This window comes from Glycine soja, chromosome 2, assembly GCF_004193775.1.
Source record: "Glycine soja cultivar W05 chromosome 2, ASM419377v2, whole genome shotgun sequence".
NCBI lineage: Eukaryota > Viridiplantae > Streptophyta > Magnoliopsida > Fabales > Fabaceae > Glycine > Glycine soja.
This window is the reverse complement of record NC_041003.1, coordinates 33,632,501-33,651,480: the sequence shown is the minus strand read 5'-3', so window position 1 is coordinate 33,651,480 and position 18,980 is coordinate 33,632,501. Positions and strand designations below refer to the sequence as shown.

At 38.7% G+C, this 18,980-nt stretch overlaps 1 protein-coding gene and 1 non-coding gene across 2 annotated transcripts; one reads left to right on the top strand and one right to left on the bottom strand.

The window, feature by feature from the left end:
• Window positions 1-999: 999 nt before the first annotated feature.
• On the bottom strand, window positions 1,000-15,220 carry LOC114375331. Its single transcript, XM_028333110.1, has 2 exons — window positions 14,618-15,220; window positions 1,000-1,236 (listed from the first exon to the last, which is right to left on the bottom strand). Exons 1-2 carry the CDS (start codon window positions 15,218-15,220, stop codon window positions 1,000-1,002), a joined length of 840 nt encoding a protein of 279 aa, XP_028188911.1.
• LOC114404591 lies at window positions 11,478-11,584 on the top strand. The gene has a single exon (XR_003665046.1). It is a non-coding gene; the product is annotated as a small nucleolar RNA R71 (small nucleolar RNA).
• Window positions 15,221-18,980: the final 3,760 nt, after the last annotated feature.

Here is an 18,980-nt window from a genome sequence, read left to right as displayed (position 1 = left end):
TCAAAATAGCTTTAAACAAGCTACCATGCAATCCAAAAACTAAAATAAAAACTATAAACTGAAACATAAATATAAACCAAATTAAAAATGTACTAAAAATAGAATAATAATAAAAGTGTTCAAAAGACAGGAAAGTAAAAATCCGATCACTGGTCCTGGTCCTATGGATCCTGATCCAGAGCCTCATCATCTGTCAAATGCAGCACAGGCGTGCCTGCTGGTGATCTCTACAGGGTGTTAAGCTCCAACACTAGTGTGGATACTGGTGATGCCTGTGGGTTGGCCTCCACAATCACTAGGTCGACCTCTGGATCAGCTCTGGTACAAATGACTCTGGGGGAGTGGTCTCATCATCCTCCTGAGCAGCATGGGAGGTCTTCGGGTGTGGCTGAGGCTCCTGAGCTGCAGAGGCTCCACCTCCTCCATGAGAGGAAGGCTAGACTCCTGGCCAAGCCACCTACAAAGAAAAGTCTTCCATGCTAATAATTGGCTGATGTTGAACCAAACTATGCATCACCGGGATCTGACCCTAGTGAATGCTCAGCAGCATCGCCATCATGAGGTCTGTGCTTTGAGCGGAGGGACCAAAAGTAGCTGGGATTGGAGGAATGGGAGCCGGTGTAGCAGGTGGCTGGGGAGCAGTAGAAGACAGACCCTCAAATCCTCAAGCCCTGGTCTTGTGGGTCCCTGGAAAGTTTACTGTGGGGTCATCCAAGTTCCAACAGTTCTTCTTTACGTAAGCCAAGTTAATGGCTGGGCTGACAGACTCATAAGTCTCGAGGAGTTTGACTTGGGCCATGCACAAAGCAGTGATATGGGCTAGAATCCAAGCCTCGAGGAGTTCGACTGAGCCATAAGAGAAATCTGAAAAAAAATGAGGGCTCCAACATTCATATCCATCTTCATAACTCGTCCGTAAACCAACTTTGCCCTATCCAAGTTCAAATCAGAAGTGTGTAAGGTAAGAGCAAGGTTGAAATAGGAAAAAACACTCCAAGTCTACGCCAAGGTGGTAAGGTCCTTCCTCAACAGCTTCCATGGCAGGCCCTCAGCATTAAGAACAAATACCCTACCAGGGACACAAAGTTGGGCCGCCAAATCCTGAGGATCTGGTCTAAATCTGCAAAATCTGGAGTATGTTGGAAGTGTCTCCCCTAGCTCTAAGACAAATGGAGTCTCCAAGAAGGTGTTGAGGGAATCCGCATCAAACTTAATCAGATGCCCTTTGACCCTAACCTGTTATGGAGATTTATCCTCCGGGTCATACAAATTAGCATAAAACTCCTTCACAAGAGCCACATCGATGCTCCCCTCCATAAAAAATTGTCAATGTCCTATGCTAGTTCCTTTTCACCAGCTCTGTCCGAAATTCATCAAATTTTGTAACAAAGAGCTTCACGTTCCTTTCTGGAAGGATGTTCCGGCCAAGAACGTTGTCAGCTTAGCGGTTCCAGACGTCCTCAAAAGTGAATCAATGAGTGTCATAGTGAGGCTGGGGCCTGGAAGTTGTGGCTTTCCTTTTCCTAAAAGCCATATGCACAAAAGAAACACTGAAACCAAGTTAAAATAGGTTTTATTTGAAATGAAAAGCAGAAAAATAAAATTGAAATTCAGACTAGGCGCTTAGCGTGAAAGATGCACTTAGCGTGCCTTATGAAAAATTACTCATGCGCTTAGCGTGATGACCACGCGCTTAGCGAGTTAACACAGATCAGAATTTTCATGAATAATTTGCTTAGCGAGCTGGCTCGCTAAGCCCAATTCCACAACAAAAACCAAATTGCGCTTAATGCGACAACACTACTGGACCTAAATGGCTTAACAAGAAGGCTCGCTAAGCCCAATTCCAACAATTACAAAAACTAAGAATAAATTGCGCTTAGCGCGACAAGGCATGCTTAGTGCAAGACAAAACATAGAGAAAACCACAAGTGCCTTGGGCTTAGCAAGATGGGCTCGCTTAGCCCAGGCTTATTCAACCAGTAGGGCTGAGTGGCTTAGCGAACAGGCTCGTTTAGCCATGAACACGAAAGCAACAAAAAAATTTCTAAGTGTCTGAAACACAGTACTCGCATAGCGCACAGTCGCGCTCAGCGAGTTCATAAACATTCATACATTCATTACAAAAGATGAACTCGCATAGCGGGACAGGGTCGGCTTAGCGATTTCATCTAGAAATTCAGATATTCAACAAAAAGTGATGAACTCACTTAGCACAGCAAGGCAGGCTCAGTGTATTCACCGCGATTTCTAGAAAAATTGGGCCTTTTTCAGCCCCTCAACTGAGGCCTCTATTAGGCCATCAAATCCTAACAAAATCATGCACATTGTACAAAAACATGGTTCCTAACACTATTTTGACTTTCAACTAGCCTAAAATCAATAAAAAATCAAAGCTTTAACAGGCACAGTAGTTAGCTATCCTAAGGTTCAAAACTCTTAAAGTAAAACAAAGTAGAGTAAATTTACTTACTTAGGTTGCTGAGATTGGATGTAAGAAGGAAGCAAGGAGAGCAGGCAGAGGATGAATGCACAGTGCAGCAAACTGCTCACGAAATGCCAAAATGCAAATTTAAAAGTGCAAATGTAATGTAACTACCAAAGGCAGTTATGCCTTATTTTTGGTAGTTTCGAATGTCTCACTTAGTGCGTCAACTCGCTAAGCGAGCATACATGACGTTTGAATTTCCACACTCACGCACTTAGCGGGTCAATTCACTTAGCCCAATGCAAAATTTCAAATTTTCCAAAGAAGACTTTGGGCTTAGCGCGAAGAGTCGTGCTTAGCGAGTTCTGCAGCTCTGATTGGCCTGTAACTCTCGCTTAGCGGGAAATGGCCGCGAGATCGAGGCCGTACCCAAATCAAATAAACATTAAAATGCAGTAACTAGGAAGTGATCCTAGGTCATCTCCCAATGAGCAATGATCAACCAAACATTCATAACAGATGTAAATCATGAAGATTTTGATGATGTCAAGAAGAATTTGCTTAAGAAAGGGGGAGAATGTAAATCATGCAAGCTTTGATGGTGTCGAGAAGAAATCACATGTTTGTCATCATCAAAAAGGGGCAGAATGTGAATGTATGATGATTTTGATGATGCCAAAGAAGAATCAAGCAAGGTCGCTTCAAATGATAAGCATTTGCTTCAAGAATAATTCAAGATTGCTTCAACAAACAAAACCTTGTTTCGAGATTCACTAAAGACCAAGTCTTGCCTCAATACAAAAGGTTTCAAGTCATCCAAGGCACATGTAATTGATTACCATCCAAGTGTAATCGATTACCAAGGGCTTGAAAGTGTGTAATCGATTACACATCATATGTAATCGATTACCAGAGACTCTGAACGTTGGGAATTCAAATTCTAAATGAAGAGTCACAACTGTTCAAGAAAAACAACTGTGTAATCGATTACACCAATGTTGTAATCGATTACCAAAGAGGATTTTCAAGGAGTATTGCCAACAGTCACATCTTATCATTAGGATTTTGAATGGCCATCAAAGGCCTATATATATGTGTGACTTGGGACAAATTGGCAGAGAGTTTTGCTGGTGCAAAATGTCTTATCCTCTCAAAAGAAAATGAGAGAGATTCCAAGAGAACTCCATTGCTAAATTCTCTCTCAACAACTCTTGGGCAAACACTTGCAATTACATTAAGAGTTCATCCATGGATCTTCATCGTAATATTCTTCTCTTGAAGAAACAATTCTTCTTCCATTCTTCTTATTCAATGAGATTGGCTAAGAGGCTATGAGTCTCTTGTTGTAAAGCATCTGAACACAAGGGATGGGTTGTCCCTATGTGGTTTAGACTTTGTAAAGGATTTTACAAAGATAGTGGAAATCTCAAGTGGGTTACATGAGTACTGGATGTAGGCACGGGAAGTGGTCGAACCAGTATAAAACTATGTTTGCATACTCTCTTCCCTTATATCATTTATGTTATTGCAATCAATTTTGCCTTGCATGTTTAAAGAACATTATTAAATTGATTGCTACTGCTTCTTCTGCATTCAAAGCCTATCCCTCTTAAGATTATGGAGGCCACAAGGTCCAACAACAGATAGTAGGAAAATAGTAATGAATTGGGGATGGGTTTTTTTTTGTAAATTAAACAGCAAGTAAAATTGAATTAGAAAATATTAGAATTAAAACACGTTGCTTCCCCTTGATTCACAAGCAAGTCTCTTATCCTAGGTTACGAGAGTTTATCCTTTATCAATTCAACCACTTAATCCAACCTTAAATTAAATTACTAAGCGAAATTTAACATAAGGCATTCATTATGTGATTAAGCAGCACATACACCAATTAATCATAAACGATCATTAAGCATGAACGTAATTAAGCGCAGAGACAATTAATCAAGCACTAAGCATGCATGAATTAATAGCAACAAATTCAGAGTAATTAGTGAAGAGGAAAAACTGAACAGAATTTAACAGTAATAATAGAACCTCAAATAGAACTGTGCTTGATCCTCAAGAGAAAGCAACGCTGGAGACTTAGCCTTCCATTAATAAATAGAGAACGAAATCATAGATTGAAGAACGGAATTTTATTGCTAAAACGAAAAGTCAAAACTGGAATTGCAAAACGAAAAAGTGTGTAAGAAAAGCCTAAAACTAAAAAAACGAAAATAGGAGAGAGAGAGAGAGAAGAGAAAGCCTAAACTAGAATGTTGGTGTTGTTATATAGTTTTTCCAGCCCCAAAGGTTACAAATCTGTTTTAAATCCAAGCCCATAAATAAAATAAAATCAAATCTAAATAAGATAAGATAAGATAAGATCTAGATGAAATAATATCTAGATGAGATCAAATCTAAATAATATCTAGATAACATAAAGTCTAGATAAGATAAAATTTTGTAGAATAAAATAGTATGTCCTCTTCAAGTCCAAGCCTAATGCTTCATTAATTCCTGAAATTAGATTAAAAACATCAAATTAGCTGAATGGGCCCAAATAATAAAATTTCCTAATTAATTTGATAGTTAAGACTAATCAGTACTTAAAATGGTGCAAAAAGGGTTAAGAAATAGGAGAAAATAATGACACATCAAAAACCCCCCATACTTAGCCTTTTGCACTCTTGGGCAAAATGAAACAAAGAACAAAATCCAAGGATATCAAAGAGAGACAAACAAAAACATTTACATATTTCTCAATGAACATCAAGGAATGAAAGGAATGGGTAACATCTAACATGAAGAGATCTAAAGAGTCAAGACATTCGTGGAAATCATCCAAGCAACCCAATCATGGCAAAATAGTTAATCAGCTCAAGAATGAAAAGTGATAATGCCTCACAAGATATACACTCTATCTCTCAAGTGTCTAGGCTACTGTTTACTTTTGAAGCACCCATGAAAACAAACACCACATAGACTTGGCAAAATTCTAAAATTGACAAACAACTTGACAAACACATGCACATGAGGATCAAAAGGTCTTTAAAGGTTGTAATGGGGCCAAGGACAAGGTAGGGAAAAAAATATGGAATAAGTAGCTAAATCCCAAAGGAATAGAGGAGCAATGGGGAATAAGTGAAAATTAAGCACAAGTAGTAAACTCAAACCCTCTAATATCAACAAAATCAACCAAGGCTCCCAAATCAAGTCCTCATAACAAGACCTCATTTATTCAACTTCATTTCTTTTCTTCTTCTCTTTTTTTTTTGAACAGTACGAATTTGCAGCAATTGAATTTTTTTTCATTTTTTTAGACAGTACGAATTTGAAGATTAAAGCAAGAACTAGGCAATATATATATACATCAAGCATGGCCAAAATAAAACATTAAGTATGGCCAAAAATCATATCTTCCAATGAAACATACCCCCCCCCCCCCCCCACACACACACTTATTCCCAAAACAATTCCAAAGCTCCAAAATTCCTTAAGGGTAAGGTGTTATCATGGTTTTTCACTTAAGGCTTGTAATGAGCTTCAAAACAAAGAAAGGGGAACATAGGCTCAAAGGGGCTATCAAAGGAATTAATTCAAGGTAAGTCCATTTGGCTAGAAGCTTATAAGAACAAAATTGCCAAAATCATTTCCAAATATGCATGTGAATTAGGAAGCATCAACAAGAATCAAGCCAAGGCTATTGTGCAAGCAATCAATGGGGCAAAACACACCAAAAGATTATGATGATGGATGGCTCAAATTCTCACAAAGGTAAACTTATCACTTTCAAATTGAGCTTTCAAAACTATCATGACATGTAGAGGAAAAACAAGGATTTCAAATCACAAAATGTCAAGAGACTTTTATTTTCAGAACAATTACCCATTTCCTGAACATATCCTATAATTCAAAGAAAAATATGCAAAGTTGTACATGCAAATAGAATTGACCTAAAATATGAAACTAGAAACCCAACAAAACTAACAAAACTAGCAAAACCAAAACCAAAGAACTCCCCCCCATACTTAAACAACACATTGTCCTCAATGTAGCACAATTAAAAGATTAAAAGCAATTAGATCATCAAATAGAATCGGACAAATGTAATAAAAGTAAAGAAGGAGATAGGAAAGAAAAACTCCCTAAGTCATGGTGGAGGAAGAGTAGGGTGGAGTAAGGAAGTCTCTTCCACCACTACGTCCACCAAAGAAGGGTTTGTGAGGAATGGCTTAAGTCGGTGTCCATTGACCTTGAAGCTCTTGTTTGTGGAGTCGCTTTTGATCTTAATTGTACCATAAGGAAAAACATTAGTAACAACAAAAGGACCAATCCACTTAGACCTCAACTTACCACTCATGAGTCCAAGCTTGGAATTATACAATAACACTTTTTGCCCAACCATGAAGTCCTTCTTAATTATCATGCTATCATGGAACTTCTTGGTCTTTTCTTTGTAGAACTTTGCATTCTCGTAGGCTTCTAGGCGGATCTCATCTAACTAACTCAGTTGCAACTTTCTTTCCTCACCAGCTTGATCCATAGAGAAGTTGCAGGTCTTCACTACCCAGTATGCTTTGTGCTCAATCTCCATTGGAAGATGACATGCCTTTCCAAAGACAACCCGATAAGGAGACATTCCTATGGGTGCTTTGTAGGCAGTTCTATGTGCCCAAAGAGCATCATCAAGCCTGGTACTCCAATCTTTCCTGCTTGGCTGCACAATCTTCTCTAAAATTCTCTTGATCTCCATGTTAGAGATTTCTGCCTGTCCATTGGTTTGGGGGTGGTATGGTGTGGATACCCTGTGTACAATGCCATACTTTTTAAGCAAGGCATGCATTGATTTGTTGCAAAAATGGGTTCCTTGATCACTAACGATTGCTTTAGGTACTCCAAACCTGTAAAACAGATTAGGTCTGACAAAATCTACAACAACCTTAGCATCATTAGTTCTAGTGGGCTTGGCTTCCACCCATTTTGAAACATAATCAACTACAAGGAGAATGTAAACATAACCAAAAGATATAGGAAAAGGGCCCATGAAATCTATACCCCAGACATCAAACACCTCACAGAATAACATAGGTTGCTGAGGCATTTGTTGTCGCCATGTTAGTGCACTTCCTGCTCTCTGACACTGCTCACAAGTGCTACAAATCTTCCACGCATCTTTAAAGATGGTGGGCCAATAAAAGTCACAGTGAAGCACTTTGCGAGCTGTCCTTTGAATACCCAGATGACCTCCCGGTGTGGAAGAATGACAAAATTGCAAGACTGAGTCAGTCTCATGATCTGGAATGCATCGTCTAATGACCTGATCACTGCACAATTTCCACAAGTAAGGGTCATCCCAAATAAAATGCTTAGCATCACTTTTAATTTTATCTTTTTGAGCCTTAGATGCTAAGGGATGAAAAACAGAAGCAACTAAATAATTGACAATGTTAGCAAACCAGAGAGTAGAAAGAGAATCAGAAATACTATACAATATATATAAATGATCATCCGAGAAATCATCCCGAATGGGTGAGTCCTCATTAGACACATGTTCAATCCGACTCAAATGATCAGTAACTAAATTTTGTGCTCCGCTCCTATCACAGATCTCCAAGTCAAATTCTTGGAGCTAGAGCATCCATCGGATCAACCTAGGCTTTGAATCAGCCTTTTTCAACAAGTACTTTAAAGCTACATGGTCAGTATAAACAATAATGCGAGTACCAAGCAAATAAGAATGGAATTTTTTAAGAGCAAAAACTATGGCTAGTAGCTCTTTCTCAGTAGTAGTATAATTCGCTTGGGTAGCATCTAAAGTCCTAGAAGCATAATATCACCCTAGGCAATTTATCAATTTTCTGAGCAAGGACAGCCCCCAATGCATAATTGGATGCATCACACATAAGCTCAAAAGGGACTGTCCAGTCGGGTGCCTGGATGATGGGGGTGGTAGTCAGTGCTCTTTTGAGGCAATCAAAATCCTCTTTGCATTTATCATTAAAGTCAAACTCTACCTCCTTTTGCAACAAGTTGGATAGTGGAAGGGCTACTTTGCTAAAATCTCTTATAAAGCGCCTGTAGAATCCGGCATGACCAAGAAAAGATCGCACCTCTCGCACGCAAGAAGGGTAAGGCAATTGTGAAATAACAGAAATTTTTGCAGGATCTACTTCAATGCCCTTATTGGAAATAATGTGGCCTAAAACTATACCTTGCTCAACCATAAAATGACATTTTTCAAAATTTAGAACAAGGTTAGTTTTAGTGCATCTATTCAAAACCTTTTCCAGACTATCCAAACAATTATCAAAAGAGGATCCTCATACAGTGAAATCATCCATAAACACCTCTATGCAATTTTCTAAAAAATCACTAAAAATACTAATCATGCACCGCTGGAAGGTACCAGGGACATTGCAAAGGCCGAAAGGCATCTTCCTATAGGCAAAAGTGCCGAAGGGGCAGGTGAATGTGGTCTTTTCCTGATCCTCAGGAGCAATAGTGATTTGCATATAACCAGAAAAACAATCAAGGAAACAGTAGTGAGATTTACTTGCCAGGCGTTCAAGCATCTGGTCAATGAATGGCAGGGGAAAATGGTCCTTTTTGGTAACCTAGTTCAGCCTCCTATAGTCGATGCAGACTCTCCAACTGTTATGCACCCGAGTAGGAATCAACTCTTCCTTCTCATTTTTTATCACGATGAGGCCAGTTTTCTTTGGGACTACCTGGACGGGACTCACCCATTGGCTATCGGAGATAGGATAAATGATTCCAGCTTGCAAAAGCTTGGTTACCTCCTTCCTCACTACATCAAGAATCATCGGGTTGAGTCTTCTCTGTGGCTGTCTTACTAGTTTAGCTCCATCTTCTAAATTTATTCGATGCATACATGTGGATGGGCTAATACCAGGAATGTCCGCCAGGGTCCAGCCTATAGCCTTCTTATGCTTCTTGAGGACTGACAACAGCTTCTGCTCTTGCTCATCAACAAGGGAGGCAGATATAATTACTGGAAAACTTTTGCTATCATCCAAGTAAGCATATTTTAAATTTGATGGCAGAGGCTTCAATTCTGGTGTGGGCGGTTGGATAATGGTAGAAGGAGATGGTTTCTCAACCTGTACCTCATAAAGAAAGTCAGAGGTATGTGTACTTCCTAAACATCACCTGACACGTAATCAATATCAAATTTAGATTCACTCTCAGCATCAAACATATGATCAAGTACAAATTCAGATTCAATGCATGAAGAGTGACATGCAAGTAGATTAGAATGAAGATCAGTCATGTATTCATCAACAATATGGTAAATTATATCAACACGAAATACAGAAAGATCTTTAGATGGGTGTTTCATAGCATCAAGAATATTAAAATGAACAGTTATATCACCAAACTCCATAGATAGTGTGCCTGCATATACATCTATCTTAGTTCTAGCAGTTTTCATAAAAGGTCTGCCTAGAATGATAGGAACTGATCCTTTAGAAAATCCCTCCTCCATATTCAAAATATAAAAATCAACAAGGAAAATCAGTTCACCAACTCTAACTAAGACATCCTCTATGAAACCAGCAGGATAGGCAACACTTCTATTAGCTAAATGAATTACCACATCAGTTGACTGCAAGGGACCAAGAGATAGAGAATTAAAAATAGACAGAGGCATCACACTAACAGAAGCTCCTAAATCTAGAATGGCATTGTCAAACTTATTGTTCCTTATAATACAAGGTATGCTGAATGTACCTAGATCTTTACATTTTTCAGGGATTTGGGGAACAGATTTACCAATCAATGCGGAGACATTTCTGCCCATACTAATTCTTTCACTTCATTTAAGCTTTCGCTTATTAGTGCACAACTCCTTCAAGAATTTAGCATATCTTGGAATTTGTTTTATTGCATCCAGCAGAGGTATGTTTACCTCTACTTTTCTAAATGTTTCCAAGATCTCCTTCTCTGCCTCTTCCATTTTTTGTTGGTAATTGCTCTTAGAGGGAATGGAAAAGGGATATGCTGCTTCTGTAAATCAGAATTACTAGTGGAAGGTTCACCTGCATAGAAATTGTTAGGTAACTTACTCCTTAAATTTTTGTCACAATATTTTTCTGGAGTAGAGTGAAGTTGGGCAGGTTCATTTGCGGATGAAGATGTTGCTGGTTGAGGTCCTTGACACTGCTTTCCCGACCTCAATGTAATGGCACTCACATTTTTGGGATTCTGGACAGATTGAGAAGGTAATCTGTCAGAATTCTGGGACCGTTGTTGATTTTACTGTGTAGCCAATTGTCCCATCTGATTAGTTAAGCTCTGAATGGAGGCTCTGGTCTCTTGTTGAAACTGCATGTTTTGCATAGTCATTTGCCTCACAAGTTCTTCAAGGGAAGGTTGCAAAGGAGCCTCAACTGTTTGCTGTTTTTGGGGCTGTTGTTGTTGTTGCTATTGGATTGGTGGAGGAACGTATGGTCTGCTTGGGCCAGCAGCATTCTGAAAATAAGGTTGTTGTTGTGGCTGTTGTTGTGAAGGATTCGACCATCTAAGGTTGGGATGATTCCTCCACCCGGGATTGTACCTGTTGCTGGAGAGGTCATAATTGTTTTGTTGTGGCTGATTTTGCTGCTGAGGTCGAGGAGGTCTGTTGTAGATGTTTGCAGCATAATCTTCAGGCTGTTCAATTGCTTCAGATTGTTGCACAGAAGGGCAAAGGTCTGTGTGGTGGTCGGCGGAGAAGCATAAACCACAGAGTCTGGCGACAGGTGCAGATTTTTGATTCATGGCCAGTTGGGTTACCAGGTTAACCAAGGCATCTAGTTTACCTTCAAGCTTCTTAGTCTTGACTGATGAAGATGAATTCGTGGCTACTTCATGCACTCCTCTAATGACAATAGCATCACTTCTAGCACTAAATTGCAAGGAGTTTGAAGCCATCTTCTCAATTAAATTTTTGGCTTCAGCAGGGGTCATGTCTCCAAGGGCTCCACCACTGGCAGCATCTATCATACTTCTCTCCATGTTATTAAGTCCTTCATAAAAATATTGGAGGAGAAGCTGCTCAGAAATCTGGTGGTGAGGGCAACTGGCACATAGTTTCTTAAGTCTCTCCCAGTATTCATATAAGCTCTCTCCACTGAGTTGTCTAATGCCTGAAATATCCTTTCTGATGGTTGTGGTCCTGGAAGCAGGGAAAAGTTTTTCTAAGAATACTCTCTTGAGGTCATCCTAGCTCATGATGGACCGTGGAGCAAGGTAATAAAGCCAATCCTTCGCCACTCCCTCTAAAGAATGAGGAAAGGCCTTCAGAAATATGTGATCCTCCTGAACATTTGGGGGTTTCATGGTGGAGCAGACAATATGGAATTCTTTTAGATGTCTGTGCGGGTCTTCACCTGGAAAGCCATGAAACTTTGGAAGCAAATGGATCAGTCCAGTTTTAAGAACATATGGGACATCCTCATCAGGGTATTGGATGCACAAGCTTTCGTAGGTGAAATCAAGTGCAGCCATTTCCCTTAGAGTCCTCTCACGGGGTGGAGGTTGTGCCATGTTCTCAGAATGTTCAAAATCAGAATGTTCAAAACTATAATGCTCAAAATCACCAATAACAGAATGCTCAGGATGCTCAAAAGGTACTAAATGATGTCTAACTAATCTATGAAATGTCCTATCCATCTCAGGATCAAAGGGTTCTAAGTCAGATGGATTGCCTCTAGTCATACACTATATTCAGCATGCACGACTAGTTGCGTTCTTATGCAAGTAACAGTGTAGGTTTGAACTACAGCTACCATTAAATGATATCCAAATGACTTTAAATTTTGTGAGCAACCTTATAAAATGATGAGAAGATAGCACAAAAAATTTCAAATGAAAATTCAAAGTCTAACTATAGAAGCTAAAAATGATAAGTTAAGAAAAATAAGAGAATAATACTTGGAAAATAAAATACTTTTGACAGAATCGCAATTTTTGGAAGAAGGAGACCTCAATCGGCCTACTTGCCACGACGTAGGAAATTTTTTTTCTATCCCAAATACATATATAATAATTGCGATTCTGATAACCGGAGCAAAAGTTATGGCCGTTTGAAGTTTTGACAAAAATAAAATTTGCTACTTTTTTGGAACTTTCAAATCTGACCAAACTAAAGGCTCTAGCTATTTTTCCCACAAAATATGGATTAAAAAAATTTGCCACAAAAAAGTTCATCCGAAAATAACAACTCTAGCTACTAAAACAAAAAATCCCAAATAATTCAACAAGGGTAGTCGCTAAAATCCGTCGCTTCATGATTTCCACTACTACGCTGTTTTGCCGAAAGCAAAAGTGGTTGCTAAATCTGTCGCAAAACACTATTCACAGAAAACACCAAAACTGAAACAGGGGAAGCGCTGAATAGAAAAACTAAAACAGAACACACACTAAACAAAATAACAAGGTACTAAACAACACTAACACAATACTAACATAACACGAAAGAATTAAACACTAACACGACACCAACTATTATGAACCTTTGGACATTGCTCCCTGGCAACGGCGCCAAATTTGATCGAGGCCATACCCGAATCAAATAAACATTAAAATGCAGTAACTAGGAAGTGATCCTAGGTCGTCTCCCAACGAGCAATGATCAACCAAACGTTCATAACAGATAGAAGGAAAATAGTATCGAATTGGGGGGGGGGATTGTTTTTTTTTTTTTGTAAATTAAAAAGCGAGTAAAATTGAATTAGAAAATATCAGAATTAAAACAAGTTGCTTCCCCTTGATTCACAAGCAAGTCTCTTATCCTAGGTTACGAGAGTTTATCCTTTATCAGTTCAACCACTTAATCCAACCCTAGATTAAATTACTAAGCGAAATTTAACATAAGGCATTCATTATGTGATTAAGCAACACCTACACCAATTAATCATAAACGATCATTAAGCATGAACGTAATTAAGCACAGAGACAATTAATTAAGCACTAAGCATGCATGAATTAATAGCAACAAATTCAGAGTAATTAGTGAAGAGGAAAAACTGAATAGAATTTAACAGTAATAATAGAACCTCAAAGAGAACTGAGCTTGATCCTCAAGAGAAAGCAACGCTGGAGACTTAGCCTTCCATTAATCAATAGAGAACGAAATTATAGATTGAAGAACGAAATTTTATTGCTAAAACAAAAGGTCAAAACTGGAATTGCAAAACGATAAAGTGTCTAACAAAAGCCTAAAACTAAAAAACGAAAACAGGAGAGAGATAGAGAAGAGAGAGCCTAAACTAGAACATTGGTGCTGTTATATAGTTTTTCCAGCCCCAAAGGTTACAAATCTATTTTAAATCCAAGCCCATAAATAAAATAAAATCAAATCTAGATAAGATAAGATAAGATCTAGATGAAATAATATCTAGATGAGATCAAATCTAAATAATATCTAGATAAGATAAAATTTTGTAGAATAAAATAGTTCGTCCTCTTCAAGTCCAAGCCCAATTCTGGATTCAAGCCCAATGCTTCATTAATTCCTAAAATTCGATTAAAAACATCAAATTAGTTTAATGGGCCCAAATAATAAAATTGCCTAATTAATTTGACAGTTAAGACTAGTCAGTACTTAAAATGGTGCAAAAAGGGTTAAGAAATAGGAGAAAATAATGGCACATCACCGCGCTTATCGAATAACATGCTCCTTAAATGTAGTAGTGGGTCTCGCTTAGCACGGGCGACTCGCTTAGAACAATTCGAAAGAATTAAAGTCCAGAGAAGTATTTGCACTTAGCGAGTCCGTGTGCTTTGCCCAATTCAAAAGAATTAACATCGAAAGAAGTATTTGGGCTTAGCGCGAAGAGTAGCGCTTAGCGGGACCATTACAGCCAATGATCAAGGGTCAAGGCGCTTAGCGGAGCAACAACTCGCTTAGCTCATGAAGGATGATTTGCTTATCACGAGGGTGGCGCTAAGCGAGTGGACTGCTGAAAAATTTTCTAAGTTATTTTTCTGTCCACAACTTCACAAAAGCTTATTAATCCCTTTTTCAATACTATACATGTTGAATTCATGCAATCACAAGCAATCAAACTTAGCTAAATGCAAGAAAAATAGAATTAAAAAGGGCTGGGTTGCCTTCCAGTAAGTGCTCATTTAACGTCATTAGCTTGATGCATAGTTCTTTCATGGATCCGGATCAAACTTGGTTCCCTCCATTAGAACCTTTTTTTCATACTCCTTCACCTTTAAGCAGACATTCTGGTTCAGCAATTGTTTTTCTTCATCAAACAAGTCGATGTTGATCTTTTGGTCTTGAATACCCATTTCTAACTTTTTCTTTCCCATGTCTACTGCACAACTTGTAGTAGACATGAATGGACGTCCTAAAATTAAGGGAATATATGCATCTTCTTCAATGTCCATGACGACAAAATTTGCAGGGAAAGTAAAGTGTTTGACCCTAACCAGAACACCTTCAATCACTCTATAAGGTCTGGTGATGGAGTGATCTGCTAACTGTAAGTTCATCCTTGTAGGCATTATGTCCAGCTCCCCAAGTTTTCGGCACATGGAGAGCGGCATCAGATTTATACTAGCTCCTAAATCTATAAGAGCTTTGCCCACTGAGACTGCACCAATAGAACAAGGAATGGTGACACTTCCTGAATCCTTATGCTTGGGTGGAAGGATTCGTTGAATCATGGCACTGCAGCATCCTTCCACAAAAATGGTGTCACTATAAATGTACCAATTCTTTCGAGTTAACATATCCTTCAGAAATTTAGAGTAGAGCGGCATCTGCTGTAGAGCTTCTCCAAAGGGCATGGTAATTTTTAATTTCTTGAAGATGTCAAGAAATCTAGCCAATTGACACTCTTTATCCTTCTTTGAAGGTATCAAGGGGTATGGTACCTCCTTCCCTTCAGAAGGAGTTGCTTCTTTCTTCTTCTTCTCTCTAGCCAGCTCACTCTTACTCTTTTTCTTCTATTCTTTTCTCTCATTCTCTTTTTCTTTTTCAATTTTTTCATTTTTTTCAGTATCTTTTTCTTTCATTTCCTCCTCATTTATTTCTTTTTCACTCAAAATTATTGGTGTCTCTCTAATCTGGTCATCATCATCATCCTCATCCTCAACCTCCTCATGCTCACAAAAGTTGTCCTCTGGTTCAAGTGTTGGTTCAGTTACCAGCTATTGTTTATCCTCATTCACTCTCTTCTCATCCTTTCCTTCATCCACCATGGTTTCCATTTTCTCACGGGTCATAACAGCTTTGCACTCCTCCTTTGGATTCTTCTCTATGTTGGCTCCAAAGCTGCATGATGGTCTGTCTGCCAGTTGCTTAGCCAATTGTCCTACCTGGACCTCTAGATTCTTAATGGCTGACTCTGTGCTCTTATGATTAGACATGGAAAATTTCATAAATTGAGCAAGAGTCTCTTCCAGCTTTGTCATTCTGTCATAGAGACTAGGCCCTTGTTGTTGTTGCCTGTTAGATGGCCCACCCTGGTCCTTGTTGAACTGATTACCCGGGTGAGTTCTCTATTGTCCCTGTTGCTAATTATATTGTTGGCCATGTTGGAATCCAGAATATCAACCTGCATTAAAGTTTGTTCTTGGTTGGTTCCCCATATAATTCACTTCATGTGTTGTGTCTTCAGTGGGAATGCAGTAGCCAGACTTGTGAGCTCCACCATATATAGCACAACCTGCAACCTACAAAACAGAAGAAGGTGAAGATTGTCCAGCATGTAATTGGGTTGGCAACTTACTCAATGTTTCTAAAGGCTTCAAGTTGCTTTGACAACAACTTATTTTGTGCCAACAATGCATCTTGTGATGTGAGCTCTAGTCATCTTCTTTTAGTAGGAATGTGTGCTTTATCACGCAAGATTGCGTGGTCACTAGCAACCATATTCTCAATTGATTCCATGGCTTCTTCAGGAACCTTAAGCTTTATTTTGCCCCCTGCAGAAGCGACTAAAAGCTACTTGGATTGTGGCCATAACTCGTCAATGAAAATATTGAGCTAAATTGGTTCTGAGAATCCGTGAGTAGGCGTCTTCCTAAGCAAACCACGAAATCTGTCCAAAGCCTCACCCAAGGACTCGTCTGGAAATTGATGAAAATAAGAGATGGTAGCTTTTCCTTCAACAGTCTTGGACTCTGGGAAGTACTTCTTCAAAAACTTTTCAACCACTTCATCCTAAGTCTTCAGACTGCTGCCTTTAAACGAATGAAGCCATCTTTTTGCCTCTCCAGAGAATGAAAATGAAAACAAGCTCAATCTGACAACATCCTCAAGCACACGAGCTATTCTGACAGTATTGCAAATCTTAATGCAAGTAGCTAAACGTGCATACGGGTCTTCATTGGTCAGATCGTGGAATAAATTGTGTTGAATCAACTGAATTAGAGAGTGTGGATAGGTTATATTCTATGCTTGAACCTCTGGCCGCACAATGCTTGTAAAGAACTGCGGCACACTTGAGCTAGAGTAATCTTCAAGAGTCACTCTTCTTGGTTGTCTGTCAGCCATGATATTAGCTTCAAATAGTGTTGTATGAGATTCCCTGTTTTGTGGAAAACTTGAAGATGACTAAGAAGATATAGGTTCTTCAAGAATTGTTGCTGCCTCAATGTCCTACAAAAATTTTCTATGCCTTTCTGCTCTATTCCTTCTACAAGTTGCTTTGATTTCCAAGTCGCTTGGAACCAAATTACCTGCAGAGGACCTTCTATGCATGCACAACTAAGCAGAAACAGCAGTTAACCAATTCCAAAGAACAATGAATTATGCAGTAACAAATATTCACAAAAACAAACAAAACAACGAATCAAAGAATAAAGAATAAACACTACGAACTGAACTAAACTTTTCCAAATAAAAAGAAGTTCCCCGGCAACGGCACCAAAATACTTGTTCGCATCCTGGTGCTACTTGTTTTTGTGGATGTGAAATCTAACCGGCAAGTGCACCGGGTCGTCAAGTAAATAATTAAAACGGTGTGAACCGAGTATCAAACTCAGGGAACTTGTTTTACTTGGTAAAGCATCATTCAGTAAATAGGCATTTGTATGAAAAATTAAGTATTATGCATTAAAAATAGAAATGGTTTCTATTCTAATAAAAAACAATAAACAATTGGGTGTGAAAACAGATATGTAAATGCTTTGGGTTCTTCTGCTGAGATACTTGATGCAATTAAGGTTTTTCTCTATTTAAAATTATTTCGGTGTTCTATGCCGAGATCTCAAATACCAAGCACCGATGTCTCATGAATTTGGACTAATTTAAATTAAACTTCGTTCTCAAATGTCTCTTATTGAACTTAGCCAAATTTAAATAGCATTATGATTACAACATAATAAAAACTAAATTACCGCACTCCGTGTCCGACAGTTCGATAACCTAGCCCTACTCTATACAGTTCTAAGGATGCAATACATTTTCCAATGCTAAAACTCCTAACAGCACACACCAATGAGTGATTAGACCACAAGAATGCAGACAATAAGTGCAGATAGAAACATTGAACACATGAAAATAACTTCAAATAGATAATAATAATAATATTTACATCAAGTACTCAGCAGAATTTCCCAACAAAGGAATTTAGCCCTCCGTTACATGTAAGCACCTTTCACAGATAGGAGAAGGGTTTAAGAGAAAATACCAGATTACAAAGCAGTGAAGATGTCTCCTCCACCTTTAAGAACCTAGAAATCACTCCTAAACCTAAAATCTAGCTAAAAGTTGGGGCCTTTGCTTCCTTGCTCAGCTTTTCCTCTGTTCTCTGCACACAATTCGTAGTCTATTCAGACTTCTTTGCATTCTCTGCAATTCAGGCTTAAAAAGGGCTTTTTGTCCGTGAAGGCACACTTAGCGCCACTTTCGCACTTAGCGCGGGTAAGTGAATTATTGCTTAGCGCCATTCTCACGCTAAGCCCGGAAGAGAAAATCTTCTCGCTGAGCGAGCTGGTTACGCACTGAGCGCGTGATGATAAGGCATGTTCTCTTCAATATTCTTCTCACTCGCTAAGCGGATGATGCGTCGCTTAGCGGTTGAGTCTCGCTAAGCGAATGGTCCAAGCTTAGCGAGACAACAGCTTTTGAACCTTCAAAATTTTCTCCTTTTTACCTGAAATTGAAGTGAAATTTACATTAAATTCAAATGGAAGGCTTATACTGAGCACAAATAAAAACTAAATAAGAAATATTTACAATCCTAGCAAAAAGAACCATAAATTTGGAGAAATATATACATTTTTGGAAACTTTTCTATACAAAAGTTAGTCGTAAAAGACGACTAATAGTCTTCCAAAAGGGAAAACGTGTGGGAGTCGCCACCAACGTTTATTTGAGAAAAATGTTAGAAAAAACAAAATGGGGGTCTGCGAATTTTGAAAATAAGGGTTCGGCAGTTGTTTACATGCATGGTATTAGCACCCCACGCGTTCATCACAAGGGACAACAGTCTTTAATCGAGTGTGCAAAATCATGACTTTAATATTTATTTATTTTCCCTTTTTAATGTTTTTATGTTTTGGGGTCAACAAGAGCGTTGCCCTTGCTCTTACGTATCCC

Excerpts from the sequence above, each read along its gene's own strand:
- LOC114375331 (XM_028333110.1), bottom strand. The coding sequence starts at position 15,220 with ATGCCCTTTGGAGAAGCTCTACAGCAGATGCCGCTCTACTCTAAATTT. Across the intron at positions 1,237-14,617 it reads TGAAGGAGTATGAAAAAAAG|GTTAGGGTCAAAGGGCATCT; the intron begins GTTCTAATGGAG and ends TCTCCATAACAG.